Source organism: Lucilia cuprina, chromosome X (assembly GCF_022045245.1).
Source record: "Lucilia cuprina isolate Lc7/37 chromosome X, ASM2204524v1, whole genome shotgun sequence".
In the NCBI taxonomy this organism is placed as follows: domain Eukaryota; kingdom Metazoa; phylum Arthropoda; class Insecta; order Diptera; family Calliphoridae; genus Lucilia; species Lucilia cuprina.
This window is the reverse complement of record NC_060949.1, coordinates 14,760,224-14,781,545: the sequence shown is the minus strand read 5'-3', so window position 1 is coordinate 14,781,545 and position 21,322 is coordinate 14,760,224. Positions and strand designations below refer to the sequence as shown.

At 29.5% G+C, this 21,322-nt stretch overlaps 1 protein-coding gene across 2 annotated transcripts in view; it reads right to left on the bottom strand.

The window, feature by feature from the left end:
* LOC111689195 (sialin) overlaps nt 1–21,322 on the bottom strand; it is a 66,015-nt gene that overhangs the window by 18,995 nt on the left and 25,698 nt on the right. The window contains exons 2-3 of one of the 2 annotated variants that reach the window (XM_046950445.1): nt 10,228–10,371; nt 10,003–10,145 (exon numbers count right to left, since the gene is read on the bottom strand). In XM_046950445.1, coding sequence (XP_046806401.1) covers nt 10,003–10,114 — 112 coding nt within the window. In that variant the 5' untranslated portion in view covers nt 10,115–10,145; nt 10,228–10,371. Of the gene's footprint in view, nt 1–10,002; nt 10,372–21,322 lie in introns of both variants that reach the window. The other variant, XM_046950845.1, reaches the window with a different exon arrangement.

The window sequence follows — 21,322 nt, the reverse complement described above, 5'->3', positions numbered from 1 at the left end:
TAATTGCATAATTGGTATGTCTATAAATATGTTAATTAAGAAAAATATTTTTTCTATTAAATAGTAACATATTACACAATATTGTTTTATATTTTATATTAAAATTGTGTAGATAACGTGATTAACTAAAAAAATCTCTTACGGAACACTTAATATTAAGAAACGCATATGAAGTATTTACCCGGCTGGCGGCAACTGACTTCCACGTTATGGCTTAATCTTGAAATCTATTAAATGTTAACAAATTAAACAATATTGTTTGATATATACACTATGTAGATAAAGAGATTAACTAAAAAAAGTCCGTTCCGGAACGCTTTATATAACAAAACCCATATGAGGTATTTACCCGTCCGGCGGCTCCTAAATTAAGTATTACTGAACTTAAGGCACTTACTTAAATTTTGCAAATTAAGCTGCCGGAACAGAATTTTTCGGTGGAAACAAACATTATTCAATTCATAATATATTTTCCTCACAAATTTTAATATCTTTATCTTTCTTTTTTAATATAAAATAAACATTTTACAAAAATTTTTCATCAAATGAATTCGCCGTACTTATGGTTTTTGACATTTACGAAAACCAAAAGCAAAATACATAGGAAATGTTGTTGTTGCAGAACTGCCACCACCTTATCTGATTTCGCCTTGATCTAAAGAATATTTAAAGGGTGCACTTATAAGGTGAAGTCAATTCTACAAAATAACAAAAGTTGATACTTCTGTCAAAAAATTTACATGTTGCCACCGTGCTTTTTTTTAATTTACCTTACAAAAAGACAATCCCACATGCCCAAAAATCTCTTCACGTAAAGTAAATATGTATCATAAGATAAAATTTATTAAAAATTATACATGAATTGAAAAATTATTCACAAACAAAAATTTTATTGTATAAAAGTTATTTTGTATGGAAATTTTTGTTTTATAAACCTTTTATAAAGTGTTGTTTGTGAATAAGGGGGCTGCAATATTATTTACTTATTAACAAGTAAGAGTGCTATATTCGGCTGTGCCGAATCTTATATACCCTTCACCATAGTGTATTTTAAACATCTTTTATAAATTTTAAAAATTTTCCCGACTACATTATTATTACATCAAAAGCTAAACAAAAAGAACAACAACGCTAAACGAAATAAAACACAAAATACACAAGGCATCTAAACCAACAGACATCTAAACATACATAACGAAAAACAAAAATAACAACGCAATGACGCCAACAGCATCCAAACCAAGGGGGCCCAAGCCCTATGCGCTTGGTACTCTTTTGTTTTTGTAAATGCGCTTAGCTATAGACAGTGTGCTTTCTATACACTTATATGCGCTTAATACTAGCAATACGTTGTTGTTCTTAACAGTATACAAGCAAGAGTAAAACAACACTTTCGTATTTATTGCTGGTAAACATTGACGAGACGTAGATTTTGTTTTTGTTTATCGTAAAAAAAAATTGTTTTAAAAAGCACTTGGAAAAAATTTGTGTTAGTTTTAAATTTCAAACTTACATTATTCGCATAAAAATTATTGTACAATAACTCACAATCTACTCCCATATAATTGAAAACGTTTTAAATACTTTTTTCTATTCATTAAAAAATATATTTGCAAAACAAAAGGGAAAATTATTTTATTTTAACAAAATATGCAAATCATATTTTTTTGCTGTGTATTTTAGTAGAAAATACACAGCTGAATAAAACCAAATACATTTACACACACACACGTGTACATCTTTTTCTATATACAGTGTTGTTGCTTTTATAACAATTTTTTGATGAAATTTTCAGAGGTTGTCTCGGATTTTTGCTCATATCTCCGTTATTTACCGACCGATTTTGCTGAATTTAAATAGCGATCTTCTCGAAAGCATGTCTAATAGAATTATTGAAGATTCGGATCTCGCCGATATCTGGGGTCCTCTAAAAACTGATTTCAACAGACAGACGGACATGGCTTAATGGACTCCGCTATCTATGAGGATCCAGAATATATATACTTTATAGGGTCGGAAAATTATATTATAGAAATTACAAACGGAATGACAAACTTATATATACCCTTCTCACGAAGGTGAAGGGTATAAAAAAGTAAATAAATTATCAATTAAAATAACAAAAAATTAGTATTAGATTACAAAATTGTAAGTAGTAGCAAAAATACAAATTATATACATATTATTTTTTATCAGTCAATATTGGGAACTTATAATACTGTTTAGGTCTCTACTATTGTCTTATAAGAAATATATAATGATGTTTATAGAAATGTGACCAAACCACTACCATGGAAAGTTGTTAAAAATTAAGATATTTTTGATAAAATCGATTTTTAATAATTTTATTTTCAATTGTGGGATGTTTGTACTCTCAATTGATTAGTAAAAAGTTCCCTATAATTGATAAAATAGATGTATATTTAAGACAAATAGTTTGTGCAATTTTTGAGTATTTCGCATAAATTTACAACGGATTAAAATGAACATAAAATTTATTTATTAATTTTTTGTCCTAAAAATATAATGAATCCCTAGATAGATGTACATATTTTGTGGCTACTCTAAATGGTGTACTTTGTATCTACCAGCTATTGAATTGACTTCACCTTATAATTGCACCCTGGAATATTTCATTGCAATGACTGAGTCGAAGCAGAAAAACAGTAATAACATATAGTTTCCTTTTATTCGAATAACCGAATAATTTTTAATTATCCGATTATTAAACGGCTAACGTAAAACCTCAAATAATTATTTGTCGAATAAACCGAATAAGACAAAAACCCGAATAACTGAATACCCTATTATATACCCTTTACCATAGTGTATTTTAAACATCTTAGTTCTATAAATTTTTTCCCGACTACATTAATATTACGCCAAGAGCAAAACAAAATGAACAACAACAACACTAAACGAAATAAAAAACAAAATACACAAGGCATCTAAACCATAGGCGGCCAGAAAGAGAATATTTGAAATGCATATTTTGTAGTGAAAATAAAAAAAGAGTGCAAAAATGGAAATATGTGTGCTTTGCACTGAAAAAAATAGTATGTTTGTATTTATGTGTGGTATTTGTTTATAAAGCAAACAATAATCATATATTTTATTACAAATTTATAACTAAAGGAAAGTTTATGTATGTATGTATGGATGTATGTATGTATGTATGTATGTTTGTATGTATGTATGTATGTATGTATGTATGTATGTATGTATGTATGTATGTATGTATGTATGTATGTATGTATGTATGTATGTATGTATGTATGTATGTATGTATGTATGTATATATGTATGTATGTATGTATGTATGTATGTATGTATGTATGTATGTATGTATGTATAATATCTTCCATTTTTACACCTAATTTGCCGAAAAAAGGAAAAATGGAAGAACACATTTCTTTAAAAAATACCCCATCCTCAAAAGGTCGACCTTTTTTCGCCAATGCCAAAGCAACAGCGTAAGTTGCATTTGCTTGGCTATTTGGTAAAAAATTTGTATCCTTGTAATTATAATTATTCAATATTTCCTTGTTTTTAATTTCCAAATCTTTTTTTAATTTTGAAATTAATTGATTTCTATCAATTCCAACTACTGCGTGATGATTCGTATGGTAACTATTATGTCGCTTAAGTGTGTATGCAGTAATCTTTTTTATTGCATACAAGGCATTCAGCGTCCTTAAATATATTAAAAAAAAAAAAACAAAAAAGTCTTTTCCCATTCAATATTCCACATATTGGCTTGTTTCATTATATTTAAGTATAATAATAACAAAAGCATTCATAAAAATGTTTATTTGTAACGGTTTTTGAAAATATTCACTGTGTATCATTTCATAAAGCGTCACAGACCTTTCTTGTTGAATGCTGGCATGCAACTAAATTGAATTGTTTTTGTTTTGTGTTTACTGAGTGCTTTTGCTGAGAAAATTCGTATTGCATGTGTATAAGTGAGAATAACACATTGCCCGCAAGGGCATGTTTGGCCGCCTATGATCCAAACCCGTGGTGGCCAGAAAGAGAATGTTTAAAACGCATATGTTGTAGTGCAAAATATAAAAGAGAACATAAATGAAAATATGTGTGTTTTGCACTGAAAAAAATTTTATTTTTGTACATATTTGTGTTATTCATATTATTGGTATTATTAATGAATAACGGAAGAGATGTATGTATTGTTGTATGTATCCGTTGATGAAAGTATTTATTGATGAACATTTTGATGTAAAAATGTGTTGATGTATGCACATATGATTGTATATAGTTTGATGTATTGATATATGTATATAGTTTGTTTATGTATTAAATGTATCTAATAGGTACTCAAATGATTAACAGTCGATCGTTTAATCGTTACAATTTAAGCGATTAATTGCTTGAACAAATAAAAATAAATAATTATACATATGTATGTCTAATAGATCTTTCTATAAAAAATATTCATACATTAATTTGTAATGGCTTTTGAAAATATTCTCTGTGTATCATTTCATAAAGAGAGCCACTCTATTAAATTGTTTTTGTTTTATGTATAGTTTGTTTTGTTGCTGAGAATATTTGTATTGCGTGTGTATAAGTGAGAATAACACATTGCCCGCAAGGGCATGTTTGGCCGCCAATGATCTAAACCAACAGACATCTAAACATACATAACGAAAAACACAGAAAAACAACGCAATAAAACCAAACCTACATTCAAATATACAAGAGGATTCACCAAAACAAAAACAAAATTCACAACTCAATGACGCCAACAGCATCCAAACATACAAAAAGAAATACACAGCTGAAAAACCAAATACATCTATACAAAGGTGTAAATTTTTTTCTAATATAAAGTGTTGTTGTTGCTTATTTAACAAAGTATGAAAAAATATGACATTTTGGGATGAAATTTTCAGAGGTTGTCTCGGATTTTTGCTTCTATCTCCGTTATTTACTGACCGATTTTGCTGATTTTAAATAGCGATCTTTTCGAAAGCATGTCTAACAGAATTATTGAAGATTCGGATCTCGCCGATATCTGGGGTCCTCTAAAAAATGATTTCAACAAACACACTGACAGACAGACGGACATAGCTTAATCAACACCGCTTCCTATAAAGATCCAGAATATATATACTTTATGGGGTCGGAAAATTACTCCGCCGGAGTTGAAATATCCGTTCGCAACAAATATTCATTCGTTCGTAATGGAATATTTTCATGAATATGTACTTTTTTATGTTTATTTTTCACAAAAAATTAAGTTTTACTTAACTTCAGCCACTCACTTTAATATTGCAAATTAATCTGCAGGAATAGAATTTTTCGTTTATTCAATTCAGAATATATTTTCCCAGAAATTGTAATATCTTTATCTTTATTTTTTAATGAAATATAAACTTTTTACAAAATTTTTTCATCAAATGAATTCGCCGTACTTATGGTTTTTGTCATTTACGTAAATCAAATGCAAAAACAAAATACATATAAAATGTTGTTGTTGCAGAACTGCCAGCACCTTATCTGAATTCGCCTTGATAAGAACAGAATTCACAAAAAGAAAACAAAAACAAAATACACAACTCAATGAAGCCAACAGCATCCAAACATACAAAACAAAATACACAGCTGAATAAAACCAAATACATCTACACCCACGTGTGCATATTTTTCCAATATACAGTGTTGTTGTTGGTTATTTAACAAAGCATGAAAAAAATATGAAATTTTTTTATGAAATTTTCAGAGGTTGTCTCGGATTTTTGCTTATATCTCCGTTATTTACCGACCGATCTTGCTAATTTTTAATAGCGATCTTCTCGAAAGCATGTCTAACAGAATAATTGAAGATTCGAATTGCGCCGATATCTGGGGTCCTCTAAAAACTGGTTTCAACAGACAGACGGACATGGCTTAATCGACTCCGCTATCTATAAGGATCCATAATATATATACTTTATAGGGTCGGAATATTATATTATAGAAATTACAAACGGAATGACAAACTTATATATACCCTTCTCACAAAAGTGAAGGCTATAAAAATGATGATGAAGAAAGTTTAAATTTTAACAAAACTGACAGAGAGGAGGCAATCGTTGTGGAAAACAAAAAAAGTGGAAGACCAAAAATGTTGAAATCTGTTGAGGGGGAGACCCAGAAAAAAATATTGTACTGAAGATGGCATTGAAATGTTAAATTCTATAATTGAAAATCCTGAGGTGGAAAGAAGCCATGCAGACAGAATTTGATTCTTTAGTTAAAAATAAAACGTGGAAGCGGGTAGATAAACCAAAAGGAAAGAACGTAGTTGGTTGCAAATGGGTATTTGCTGTAAAACGTAAACCAGATGGGTCGGTGCAAAAATACAAGGCAAGGCTTGTTGCTCAAGCGTGTTTTCAAGAACAAAACGTGGACTACAAAGAAACTTTTGCTCCAGTTGGTCGCCATTCCACAATAAGGTTATTGTTAGCTATATCAGCAAGGTTTAAATTGTTGGTAAATCATATTGATATTGTAGCAGCATATTTAAATGGTGACATTGAAGATGAAGTTTACATGTCACAACCACCTATGTTTGAAGATTCACGTTACCCCAACAAGGTGTGTAAACTTACGAAAGCTTTATATGGTTTAAAGCAAGGTGGACGTGAGTGGAACAAGAAAATAAATGATATTTTCCTTCAAGTGAATTTTAAACGATGTCAAGCTGATACTTGTGTCTATAGTGGTTCTAATCTGAATATTATTGTGATTTATGTTGACGATATGCTGTTAGCTGGTTCAAATGAACGTGAAATGAAAAATATTATTTTGGAATTAAATAAACATGTTGAGGCTGTTGATCGTGGTCCAATAAAATTTTATTTAGGTATGGAAATATATAGAGATCATCTATATATGGGGTATGGCGGATTCGAAACCTGCTTCTACACCATGGCCGAGCGGAACTGTGCTAGAAAAATGTAACAAGATATGCGATGACTTAGATGTGAAAGGCTATCAGAGTTTAATCGGTGCCTTGATGTATCTTGCGGTAAGACCGGATTTAATTCATGTGGTTTCCAGACTCTCACAATTTAATTCTCAGTCACATGAAAATCATTTTCGAGCAGCAAAACATCTTTCACGATACCTGAAAAAGAATCCCGCTGATAAAATAATATATTCGTCTAATTCTAATGATTTTAATTGTTTCACTTTGAGGCAGTGACTCAAGCGATAGAAAGTCTTACTCTGGCCATATTTTATTTATGAGTGGTGGTCCTGTTGCCTGGGAGTCTAGGAAACAGCCAATCGTATCATTGCCATGGAAACGGAGTATATAGCTTTATGTTAAGGTACAAAGGAAGTAGTTTTTCATCGTAATGTATGTTTTTTGTTGAAATTCCACAAATATATTTGAAAGAAAATACCAACATTTTCTTATTACAATTACAATTGTCTTCTTCTTTTTTATAAAACATGCGTTGTTTTGATAACAAACAGTGGCGTTTTGTTGTTTTGTATGGCAACAGTGTAAAGTATGTATGTATGTATGTATGTATGTATGTATGTATGTATGTATGTACGTACAGCTGTGTTCAAAAAATAGGAGTGAAACAGAAAAATAATTGTGCAGCTTAATTTAAAAAGGAAAGATTTAAAGAAATTAAATATTTTTTCACGATATTTAATTGTTAAGTGTTTAAAATGCAAAACAAATTCCATTTTGTAAATAAGTTCATTAGTTTTTTGGTATTAACTTTTTTCGAAATCCATATCCGATTACGATTGTTCAAAAAAAATAGGAGTACCGTATATTATTTTACCTAAGTTAGATTAATTTCCTTTATTCGTAGTAAATATTTAAAATATGATATAAAACTGTTATATTTAGATGATTTTGAGGTCAGTTCACAATTATTTCCTGAAAGAAAATGACAGATTTGACGAAAATGAAATCTGTTCAAATATCTTGAAAATTAAAAAAAAATATCGCGAACAAAATATGAAAATTCTCATGGTAATCTCATTAAAAGACTTATTGAATACTTTAGGAAGTCAAATATTTTAAAATCTCTCATAAAAAATAAACATTTCATTCAAAAATTATAACAGCTTCACATTAGCGCTTATCATTTTTTAAATTAATCCCATTAGGGCGGCCCAAACTAATGAAGCTAAGCCAAATCGTAGTTATTAAACATGGTGATCAATATTCAGTTCGTTCAGATTAATTTTTAAACAAATCGTTTAAAAAAGAATTAATTTCAGACCTTAAAGCATATAGTGAAACCCATTAAGTTTGCCACGTAACACGTTTAGAGGTGGTTTCATAAATGGATGAATACGACCACAAATTATATTTTTAAATATAAATGAATTCAGAAAATATATTGGAAGCTCATTAATCGAAAAATATTAAGCTCTAATCAACTTTCAAGGAAGTTGTATAATAGGAATGATTCATGATGGGTCTTGACAAAAAGGGTATGGTCTAAAAAATTGTAAAATGTTATCGTACCCCAAATGTTATAGGTACACATATCAGTCCAAGATATGCTCTCATGTTCCCAATAAACAAATTTGATAAAATGGCGGTGTTGTCGTATAAAAATATTTCTGATTCTAAATTGGTGGAAGCTCGTTCCATAGAAAGTAGGCCATTACATGGTTGTCGACTTACTGATTCTAAAACAAAACGTTAAAAGACCTCGCGTATAACATTATTTAAGGCTTTCTGAATAAATTACTGTATATTTATTGATAATCGGCCACGACATGTGCCATCAAACCCCTCAAAACCGTTGTAGGAAGGACATTAAGTTCCGGAGGTACATATACCCAAATTCTAAATAAAATCTTTACAAAAATGACTGATGTTGTACTGGCACACGTTAATTAATAGTATTTTAGATGAAAGTGCTTTCGTTTTTGTTTTTATTTTAAAAATAGTTGAACTTAAATCGAATACTCCTATTATTTTGAACCATATATTTTGTATATAAATTTAAAAAAATATATATTTTTTGATATAAATTTCTTCAACATTTAAAATAACGGTTATAAAAATTAGAGAACAAGTTAAATAAATAAATTATAAAAATATTTAATTAGAAATGTAAATCTTTCACTAAAAAATTTATATTCAAAATTTTTCAAATTTTCACTCCTATTATTTTGAACACAACTGTACGTACGTACGTATGTATGTATGTATGTATGTATGTATGTATGTAAAATAAAGCTGTTACTGTTTACATAAATATCAAATTTCTTCATGTAAAATTTGGACATACACATTGTTAATATATTTTTATTTGAAATTTTTTATAAATATACAAATATTTTGTGACTGACATTAAAACTATTTATACCCTACACCGCTTTAGTGGGGAGGGTATATTGGGTTTGTGCTGATGTTGTAATGCCATTAGTATACCAATCGGCTTAGAATAATTTTCTGAGTCGATTTAGCTTTGGTACATGATCTTCTTTTGTTCCAAGGCTTTAGTATATCTGAGGCAAGGTACAATTCAACTTAAATGCTTTATTATGAAAACTAAATCACATTTTATTCGAATACAGGTGTAGGGTATTATATGGTCGGTCTCGCCCGACTATAACTTCTTGTTTTATTATTACTTTTTTTATTTGTTGAAAAGAATAATGAAAACTCTTTTTAATTTTATTATACAAGCAAAAATTTACACATTCATTTTTGTATATTAATTTCGAAGTAATATTTCTGGTCTGTGCACAAAATTTAAACATTTTTATATGAAGTAAATTGAGCGGTATGAACACACAAATTTTTATGCGTTTTTAGGCATATTTTATTGGTATTATTTACTTGGAATAAAACAAGTTTGGAACCAGATTTAGGGAAAATAATAAAGCGAAAAACAGGTTTTCTGAATAATCTGGTTCCAAACTTGTTTTATTCCAAGTAAATAATACCAATAAAATAATCAATATCCCTAAATTACACACAATAACTTTAATTTCATTTGAACTTACCATTTAATTTTTGACAAATCTTTGCATTTTTATTTTCTTCTATGTTTAAAGCAGCAACGGTATATTTAACTTCCGTCGATATTTGTTTCAATGAGTTATGCGAGTTATACATTGTGTTACTTTGTTGTGGGAACCAGATGATACTAAAATAAAGTTCGTCTTTAAAATGTTTTGTGTTTTTATTTTATTTTAGCTGAACATTATCAACTATATGTTCTGACTTACTGGTGTTTATGATCTTAATGTTACATAAACTTAATCTTAATTACTTTTTTTAAAATTAAATCAATTCGGAATGTATCTTCCATGTTTTTAGCTATTCAGGTACTTGTGTTACTAATGTTATACAGCAAATAAATAGGGAATAACCTGCAAGTAAAAAGTACAATAAAAAATTTCATAAGATTGAATTTTAATTGATTACGTTTGCAATATACAATTAAATGACAGTAATTGTAGATAAAATTATAGAAAATTAAAAAAAGAATTCACTAGATATTTTATTTGTTAACATTGTAAATATACACACGCATGCACTTCATTCATCATATAAAACACGTAAATCATTAATTAACTGTGAGTATTAAGGTGGCATTGAATTATAATAAATATATTTTATTTAAGCGATGTTCTATAAAATAGTTTTTAATAATGTGACTGGATAGTATTGTACACATAAAGTGTCACATTAGTTTTATTAGAGTCTAAAATATTAATGCATTGTCTACAATTTTCAGAATATATTTTTATTTTCAAGGGGAAAATCGAAATAAATTAACGAAAGTTTTGGAGTCTTACATTTCTTACCAAATACGACAAAAATAAAACAACAAAATTTCATAATGACTTGCAATTAAATACTACAACTTAATTTTTAATGATTATTTCAAACCATATACAGTGAATCAACTAAGTTTTTTGCCTACATTGTTTATACCCTTCACCTTCGTGAGAAGTGTATATATAAGTTTGTCATTCCGTTTGTAATTTCTATAATACAATGGATCCTTATAGATAGCGGAGTCGATTGAGCCATGTCGTCTGTCTGTTGAAATCAGTTTTTAAAGGATCCCAGATATCGGCGAGATCCGAATCTGTAATAATTCTGTCTTTTAAAAAGTCTCTTTTTTGCCCAAAATAATATCCCGGAATAAAGTTAAATAAATCGAATGCTTTATTTAAAAAAAAATCACCATTTTTAACACACTGACTGGTGTAAGGTATCATATAGCCGACTATGCCCGACTATACATTCATACTTGTTTTTTTGTTTAGTGTTGTTGTTCCTTTTTGTTTTGCTTTTGGTGTAATAATAATGTAGTCGGGAAAAACTAAAATAAATAAAACTTCATATATTATATACTTAGAAGTTTCAATTGGTTTTAAAAATTTAATAAACTAAAAATTTACAGATAAAAGGAACGAATTTTGTTGTGTTATCTTAAAATGATATCAAGTTTTTTAATTTGCGTGAATTTATTGGAATAATTTATAAATATCAATATTTTTGACAAATTAAACTGCATTATTTTGTTTTTTTGCTACATTTTTTGATGAAATTTGAACCACACACTTCAAGACTGTATTGGGAAGCATTAATAGTCATTTTTTGAAGCATAAATTAGAAAGGGGAAAATTAGTACACACTTTTTCTCTACGTCAATAAACATTATTTATTTTAAGCCCCCTTCACACGAGCACACAAGTAATATGATCTGTCAAAATTGTATGTAGAACCACGATTGGCAAATCCTATACACAGTGTTTTATGGCCGTTACTAAATTTACAAAGATTACTCACACGCATAGAAAACACTATTCAGCAGTGTTGCCACCAGAAAATTTAGAAACTACACTTGATCGACTCCTAAATTACACATTTAGAAAAAAATTACACATGCCCTTATTTAATTTTTATTTAAACAAAAAAAAAAAAAAAAAACAATGAAACAAAAATAAATCATATACATATTTTTCTATACGAATATTTAAATAATTACAATTCATTTATAAACAAAATATATAAAATTAGATAATTATATCTATATATACATATCTCTATACATACATATATAGTTGGAACTGAGATCACTATTTCCAATTCTTTTTGATAATTGCTTGACTAGGTTCATAGTTTTCTTTACCGTTTCTTAAAATTCCTTCATTAGTAAAAAAAATATGCAATTGTTTCAGAATACATTCTATTTCTTAAATCAGTTTTGCAATTTTTAAATTACTAAAAATCAAATTCAACAAAAGCATTTGAAAAAGGTAATATTAAAATAAACTGAATTACTTTTTGTAGATTGGGAAACAAACATTCTTCTAAAGAATTTTTTAATTTAAAAACTTTAGGCCAGTATACTTCTGGTTCTAGACTTGCATTAAATTCAAATTTTTCAAAGTCTAATGCTGTCGCCATTCATTATCAAGTTGTTGTAAATCTGTGTCGAATGACGGAAATCTTTTTTTTTAAATAGGGATAATGTCTTTGGTTCAAAAGACTGAGCAACTTTTGGATTAACAATAACTACAATAGAATAAATTTGATCACTAAAATCAAATCTTGATTTTATTTGACGAATTGCCTCCATGTAAAATTCTCTACAATCTTGAAGAATGATTGTTTTTTCTGATGCATATATCTGAGTTAATGATTCATATGAAGCAACTCCAATATAAATATCATTTATGTTTGAAAATAGGTTTTCATCTGATTCGTTGAATTGTCATACGCTTTTTGACTTCAAAACATCCATTTTTATATAATTTGAAGAACATATTTGCAATATATTAAAAACTTCACTTTTCATTTTATATAAAATTGGCTTTTCTGATTGAAAAAGGACATTAAAAGAAACTAGAATACCTAAAGCATATGACAATTATTTCAGATTTATTTAGCCAATCAGATTGGAATCTGAAGCCATTTCTTCCAGTCATCCCTAAAATATTATTTAACTAAATCTAAAAAACAACTGACCTGAAAAAAATTACCTCTAGAAATTAGTTTGAGTTAAATTTGATTATTAAGAAATTTTCTTATTTCTTGTTTCGTTATTTTTGAATATAAAAATATGTATATGTTCCATTTACATGTATGTGAATCACTTTTTTTAACAACCGGCTTTCAACAAATTTAAAAAAATCGCATATATTAGAAAAGGACGGACACTTTTTGCTTAAGTGTTTCAAAGGGAAAATAAATTTCTATGTATGTGTGTGGATCGTTTTGTTTTAATAAAGACACCGACTTATTATTCAAACAAGTGTGCAAACTGTTGCATATGCAAGAAAAGGACATATATGTACGTGTTGTAAAGCGAAAATAAATGACAACCAAAACCAGTGTTTGAAAGAACAAATTTGATATAAAATAAGTGATACTTATGTAAATACAATGAGATTTTTAATTACACATAATTTACACATGAGGTCAATTACAAATGGGCTACACATGGAAATTAAAATTACACACAATATGTGTAATTACACATGAAGTGGCAACACTGCAATTCAGTCTCATTTGAGCTGTCATAGAATAAGGTTGTGTCGTCGCTCGTTTCTTGCTTTTGCAATGAAAATGAACGAAAGTATATTAATGAAGGGATGGATAATTCTAATTATTGTTGTGCTTTTACATATTTAGTAGATTTTAGAATTATTAACTTTTTAAAATGTTTTTTCTTTCAACATAATTTGCAAATTATGATAATTAACCAAAATTTAATGTACGTTTGTTTAATTTTAACCTTTAATACGTATATATTTAATTACAAATATAGTTAAAAAGCTCAAATTTGTATTTTTATGTACATAATTTTAATATTTAAAATAAATATGTGCAAAACAGGGCTACAAATATTTGCTATTTTTAAACTAAAATATATTAGTTTTGTGTTACATTAATATTATTTCTAAATATCAGTTTTCCAACATGCATTTTTGTGGAGATGAGAGTATAATGGTTTCTCATTTCTTGTTTTTTCGCTCTTTCACCTATACAAGTGCAAAATGTAGTAGTATATGTCTGCCGATCCTGGATGTAGAAGGATACGGATGCAATTGTCTAAACACGATATGTAATGAAACCTTACTACATTGAGTATAATACTGAGGGAAATTTTGACATTCGTATTGCTCTCTTCGTCGTATTAGATCAGGGATGTATTTTTTTGTAAACTTTAAAATAGTGAAAGAGCTCTTTCTATCTTACTTTGTTATTGTTTTATACCAATCAAACACAAAAAGTCATATTACCTTTATTGAGATACGGATGGAATTTCATCTTACTTTTTCATTAATCTTTACGTACGTAACTTATAAGCTTCCATTATTCATGACTTCTTAAGGGTGCATAAATTAGTAGCAATGGATTATTTTTAAAATGATATAATTAAACCATACTACTTATATATTATACACAAAAATAGAGTTCATCATATATAGATATTTAAAATTATAAAATTAAACCATAAACAATTATGCAATTTTTCCTATCTTTTGTGTATTAATAAAGTGTAAAGAAATTTAAATAACAATCATCACATAAGCAGATGTTGTTTACTTGATTTCCAAAGACCAACTGAAAAATAAAAGAATGTAAAAAATAAATTCCCTTTTAAAGTACAGTTGACGAATTTCAAAATATAAACAGCTTTGTGCATGATTTTTATAAAAAAACAAAATTTCCTTCAGATAATGTGCAGAGTTGTCGCAAAGTTTTCTTACAAAAGTATTGAAAATGGGAACAAAATAACCGAGCACAAAATATCAAAAAATGTGCAGACTATTCTTCTAATATCTAAAAAAATTATATTATTAGCTTAATTGTCTGATTAAGTTACAAAAACAGTTTTCTTCAGATTATGTGCAGATTTATCGGATATAATTCATTTACATGTGTTATATTTTGCTTTAGAGAATGTGCAGACTGACTATCCCTGAAAAAACTTTCATTACCTAGTAAGCTAGAAAGTAATCATGGAATCGCGTAGAAACTTATTACTCTTGGGGTGAATAACTAATTATTATTGTTCGACGAGGTTCAAATAATATGTACCTACCTTAAACAAATAAATAATTGGTAACTTATTTGTTACAAATAAACCTACAGATATGTGACAGCTAGATATTTTGAGCCAAATTTGTATGTAGAAAGCAAAAAAATAAAAAAATTCCTCAGCCGGGGTTTGAACCCAGGCATTCAGTTGTTTTCTATGTTGCTCATTCCAGCCGCTTACTTGATTAACATGTTGCCTTTTCTAATTTTGAGAACGGCTTTTTACAGAAAAATATAAGTGAATATAATTTTGAAAAAAATAAACAATCGAACTACGAACCCCTTATTTGTTAAATGGACGGTGTGAAGATAAATATGTCGAATATATACGTTCCACACCTCTGTTAAATACATTCCACATGCTGTTAAAATACGTTCCACACATTCCACACGTTAAATTTAATAAATTTTTTTTACATTTTAAAAAGAAAATAAATTGATTTAAATTTTTTCACATTTTTTAGTTAAAATGACTAAACAAAATTCACTAGAAGTGTGTAAGTTATAAACCATCCCAAACGTATTTCGGTCCCCTAGGACAGACCTGAATGGGACTCTGACACATATGGTGGGAGCTAGTATGGAGAAGTTCCCTAAGAGAGGGGATTTTAAGTTGTTTCCCATGACGGACGCTATAATGGAAATTATTTATGATTTTTTTTGAACTTTAAGTTCTAAACGTGTTGTGGGCCACCTAGGACAGACCTGAACGGGATTCTAACACATAATATGAAAGCTAGGACAGAGTAGTATCCAAAACTGGAATGAGGATTTCAAGTTGTTTCTCAGGGAGGGCGCTATGAGGGGTGGAATTTAATTTTTTTACCTAAGTTCCAACCTTATTGGGGGCACATGGGACAGACCTGAATGGGATCCTAACACATAAGGTGAAAGCCAGGACAGAGTAGTGTTCAAAACTGGAAAGAGAATTTCAAGTTGTTCTCAGGAAGGGCGCTGTAAGGGGTGGAATTTAATGAATTTTTCTTTTGTACTATAAGTTCCAAACTTATTGCGGGCCACATGGGACAGAACTGAATGAGATCTTAACACATAAGGTAAAAGCTAGGACGGAGTAGTGTCCAAAACTGGTAAGAGGATTTAAAGATGTTTCTCAGGGAGGGCGCTATAAGGGGTCTAATTTAATTAATTTTTCTTTTGTACTTTAAGTTCCAAACTTATTGCGGGCCACATGGGACAGACCTGAATGCGATCTCAACACATAAGGTGAAAGCTAGGACGGAGTAGTGTCAAGAACTGGAAAGAGAATTTAAAGATGTTTCTCAGAGAGGGCGCTATAAGGGGTAGAATTTAATTAATTTGTTTTTTTTTTTGTACCTAAGTTCCAACCTTATTGGGGGCCACATGGGACAGACCTGTATCGGATCTTGACACATAAGGTGAAAGCTAGGACGGAGTAGTGTCCAAAACTGGAAAGAGGATTTCAAATTGTTTCTCATGGAGGGCGCTATAAGGGGTGGAATTTAATTAATTTTGTTTTTTTTTGTACCTAAGTTCCAACCTTATTGGGGGCCACATAATGTGAAAGCTAGGACGGAGTAGTGTGCAAAACTGGAAAGAAGATTTTAAGTTGTTTCTCTGGGAGGGCGCTATAAGGGGTGGAATTTAATTACTTTTGTTTTTTTACCTAAGTTCCAACCTTATTGGGGGCCACATGGGACAGACCTGAATGGGATCTTAACACATAAGGTGAAAGCTAGGACGGAGTAGTGTCAAGAACTGGAAAGAGGATTTAAAAATGTTTCTCAGGGAGGGCGCTATAAGGGGTGGAATTTAATGAATTTGTCTTTTGTACTTTAAGTTGCAACCTTATTGTGGGCCACATGGGACAGACCTGAATGGAATCTTAACACATAAGGTGAAAGTTATAACGGAGTAGTGTCTAAAACTGCAAAGAGGATCTTAAGTTGTTTCTCAGAGAGGACTATAATGGGTGGAGGCTATAAAGGGTGGAATTTATTTACACAGTTTATGTTCCAAATACAGTTTATGGGACAGACCTGAATGGGATTCTAACACATAGGAAGAAATCTAGGACGGAGTAGTATCCGAAACTGGTAAGGGGATCTTAAGCTGTTTCTCAGGGAGGACTATAAAGGGTGGAATTTATTTTGACAGTTTATGTTCCAAATGTATTGCCACCTAAGACCTTTTGCACTTTATTTTGTCCGATAGTGTACATATATTTTTTAAGAAAAATATATTAGAAATTCCAAAGGATATAAAAGGATGAAATTTGCAAATTTAAAATATTTCTTCCTGAAAAATAAAAACAAAAAATCATTTCTCTGTCATTTCATTGACGAAAATTATTCAGTTGATATATTTTAATAAATGTTAATATCCTTACAAATTTAAAGTCATTTAAAAAGGATCACAAAATGAAAAACTGAAGACGCAGTTTCACTTTAAATGTCTTCTAGTATCATGTGTATATGGACTCGTTCAGGGTCAATATAAAAACTATGAAATTGTATCACGTTGTAATGTTTGTCAAAGTAAAGATCCAATCTGTAACAAAAAAATATTTCATAACTGATAATAATTTTGTAATAAATTTTCATTCAGAATAAGAGATATTCACAAATAATCCTGTCTGTTCTGTAAACCGAATCCGAGTAAATTTTTCATTTAAAAGCGAATTCTCATAATTTTTCTCATTTTAAAATCGAGTACACAAATCTAGTCGAAAGTTAATAGATTTTAATTTTATTAAAATAAATTAAATAATTGTTTTTTGCGTTTTTTAATATAATTGTAACTTAATATAAATGCTATGGGCACTTTAAACTCTTTTTCATTTAAAATATTATTGTTTTTCTGAATTTTACGTTCAAATAAATATTCGATTTGCAGAACACCAAAATTCGGTTTTCAAAGTTTCTCGTTTTTGAAACCGAATCGATTTACAAAACAGACAGGAGTATAAGATTGTAAATGTGGGAAATGTTAAGTTTTTTACTTATTTTTCAATAATTCATAAAAAGTTTGTTCCAGAGCTTTTTGGGCTGAGAGAAATTATTGAATTTTTCCTATTTACTTGCAAAAATTTGAGAACAAAAAAAAACTAAAACAATAAGTTTGGTACTTAAAATGCAAAAAAAAAAAAACTAAACGAATTTTACTTTCTATAACGCCCGCCCTGGGAAACAACTTAAGATCCCCTTACCAGTTTTGGAGACTACTCCATCCTAGTGTTTTAAAATCCCATTCATGTCTTTCCTAGGTGGTCCAAAATAAGCTATGAACATAAACTATGAAAAAATTTAGAAATAATTCCCCACCCTCTGTAGTCCGCCCTAAAAAACTTAAAATCCCCTTTCCACTTTTGCAAACTACTCCGTCCTAGCTTTTGCCATATGGGTTACAATCCCATTCAGTACTGTCCCAGGTGGACCGCAATACGGTTGGAACTTAAAGTAAAAAAAAATATATATTTAATTAACACTTATAGCGCCCTCCCTGAGAAACAACTTAATATCCTCTGTTCAGTTTTAGACACTACTCCGTTATAACTTTCACCTTATGTGTTAAGATCCCATTCAGGTCTGTCCCATGTGGCCCCCAGTAAGGTTGGACCTTACGTACAAAAAGAAAAAAACAAAATTAAATAAATTCCACCGCTTATAGCGCCCTCCCTGAGAAATATATTTAAATCCTCTTTCCAGTTTTAGACACTACTCCGTCCTAGCTTTCACCTTATGTGTTAAGATCCGATTCAGGTCTGTCCCATGACTCCCCCAATAAGGTTAGAACTTAGGAACAAACAACTTGAAATTCTCTTTCCAGTTTTGGACAATACTCTGTCCTGGCTTTCACCCTTTGTGTTAGAATCCCGTTCAGGTCTGTCCTAGGTGGCCCGTTTAGAATTTAAAGTTCAAAAAAAAAAATAGAAATAATTTCCATTATAGCGTCCGTCATGGGAAACAACTTAAAATCCCCTCTCCAGATTAGGGAACTTCTCCATACTAGCTCCCACCATATGTGTCAGAGTCCCATTCAGGTCTGTCCTAGGGGCCCGAAATACGTTTGGTATGGTTTATAACTTACACACTTCTAGTGAATTTTGTTTAGTCATTTTAACTAAAAAATGTGAAAAAATAACATAAATAATTTTTTATTTTTTTTTATTAAATTTAATGTGGAATGTATTTAACAGAGGTGTGGAACGTATATATTCGGCATATTTATATTCACACCGTCTGTTAAATGAACGCCATAGACCATTGGCTATAACAAATCCAAAATGCTTTATTCTTTACTAGTAATAACCTATTCAGCTAATTGAAATAATGTGGTTGATAATGAACATCCATTACCCAGTAATGTATGAAAACACTTTTGACCATTACCAAAAATTTCATATTTTTTGTCTAAAGAATAACAAATAAAATAAAAAATAAAATAATAAAAAAATTGTCCTTCGCCAATGTGCAGATTAGTCTCATAATTGTCGCAACACTAAAATTCCCTTTCGACAAGTCTGATGGTAATCGTTTAATACTTCAGAAAATGTGCAGAAAATTCTAACAAAAAGTTTGCCGATTATTCTCTAAAGGAAATTTAGAAATTCGTTAACAATTCTAATGAAGTATAAGAACTATTCCAGAAAATCTCTGACATCAGACATGTTTGAAAAAATTGTTTACTGGGAAGCGTACAATAGCGTCTCTCTTTCTGAGCTTGGCTCTAAAGGAATAAAAATAAAACTAAACAAGTTAGAGTATTATATTCGAATATGCCGATTCGTATATAACAACCACCATCAAACCGAATACAGTATATGGAATGTTGATATTATTATGAGATTTTGGGTTGTATGAAATTTGCTTCTGTGTATCGAATTTTAATTATTTCACATACTACTTATACTGCTTTATAGTGTCCGACCGAACGTTCGGGTACGGGTTAGGAGTTCGGTAAAAAGTGTGAAATTTTATAGGTCCTTATTCTCAAACGATCTAGACACGTCAGAGAGACTGTCAGTCTCTTAAAAGAACGATAGGACCTAAACTATTGTTGCAGTTTGATTGGCATTCAAAAAATATGGTAATGAAAGGTAGGAAGTCTATTTTTTACATAATAATCCAAAAATTATTTATTTAGTTTATTTTAATTTCATTTGATAACAATATATTTCATTTAAATTAATGAACTATTTATTTCTTACTTGCTAGAATTGGTATCCTTGGGATATACAATCTTTTTAGTTTTACCCTCTAGTATTAATAAAAACCCCACTTAACGATTCTGAAAATTCTAACCATAATAGTTTTCCATATCAACAATATGTTACATGTGAGAGCTGGCAAGCAAATTATTGCAAGTTTGATTGATTTCTATCCATCGCCAATTTCTATCTATCTATGAAAAATTTTAATTATCTAACAGTTTTCAAGATATACGAAATTTCACTATATGTTCAGATGACTATTCAAGTAAAATTTAAAGATTCTAGCTCTAATAGTTTCTGAGATATACGAATTTTTCTAGATGACAGATCCGCTATGAAGATGAAAGTCCGCTGTTTTTTCTTTAGTTCTATTAGTTTCCAAATTTTTTTTTTATTTATAAGAATATTCTGTAATTACAAAAGCCTTCATATGGCCAAAAAATATTACAATGGGAGCTAAATTTCTGCATAAAATAAAGTAACCCTAAGATAAATTATAATAAAGTTTTAAAATATAAACGGTATCAATTTATAACAATAATTAAAAATGAAAAACAAAACGAAAAAATTTAAGTCCCAAAGTCAGTGATGTATAAAGTTAATTTTTAAGAATTGTTGAAATATTCAATAAGTTTTTTTGCGTATATAGTTGAAGAATAACAGAACAATATTAATGGAGCAGGTAGGTGATTCTAAATACGTGCAGTTTTAACAGTATATAATTTTTCAAAGAAGGAATTATATATTCTTGGTATAATGACTTGTATATTTCTTGAAGAGTGGGTAAATTGTATTCGTTGGATTAAAAAAAGCAGGAGTTGAATATTTTATAATCTTGTAAAAACTCAGAAGAAGTTTGATGGTCAAAAAATTCGAAAAGGAGCATTGAGAAATTTTGTAACATATGAAGACACATGATCCCGTTGTCTGAGTTGAAATACAAATCGAATTATCTTATTTATCAAAAGTTTAATTCTCCTAATATTTCCATATGATGTACATGAGAAAACTTCTAGACAATACGATAATTGTGACATTAATAACGCATGTGCAATTTTAAGTCTTAC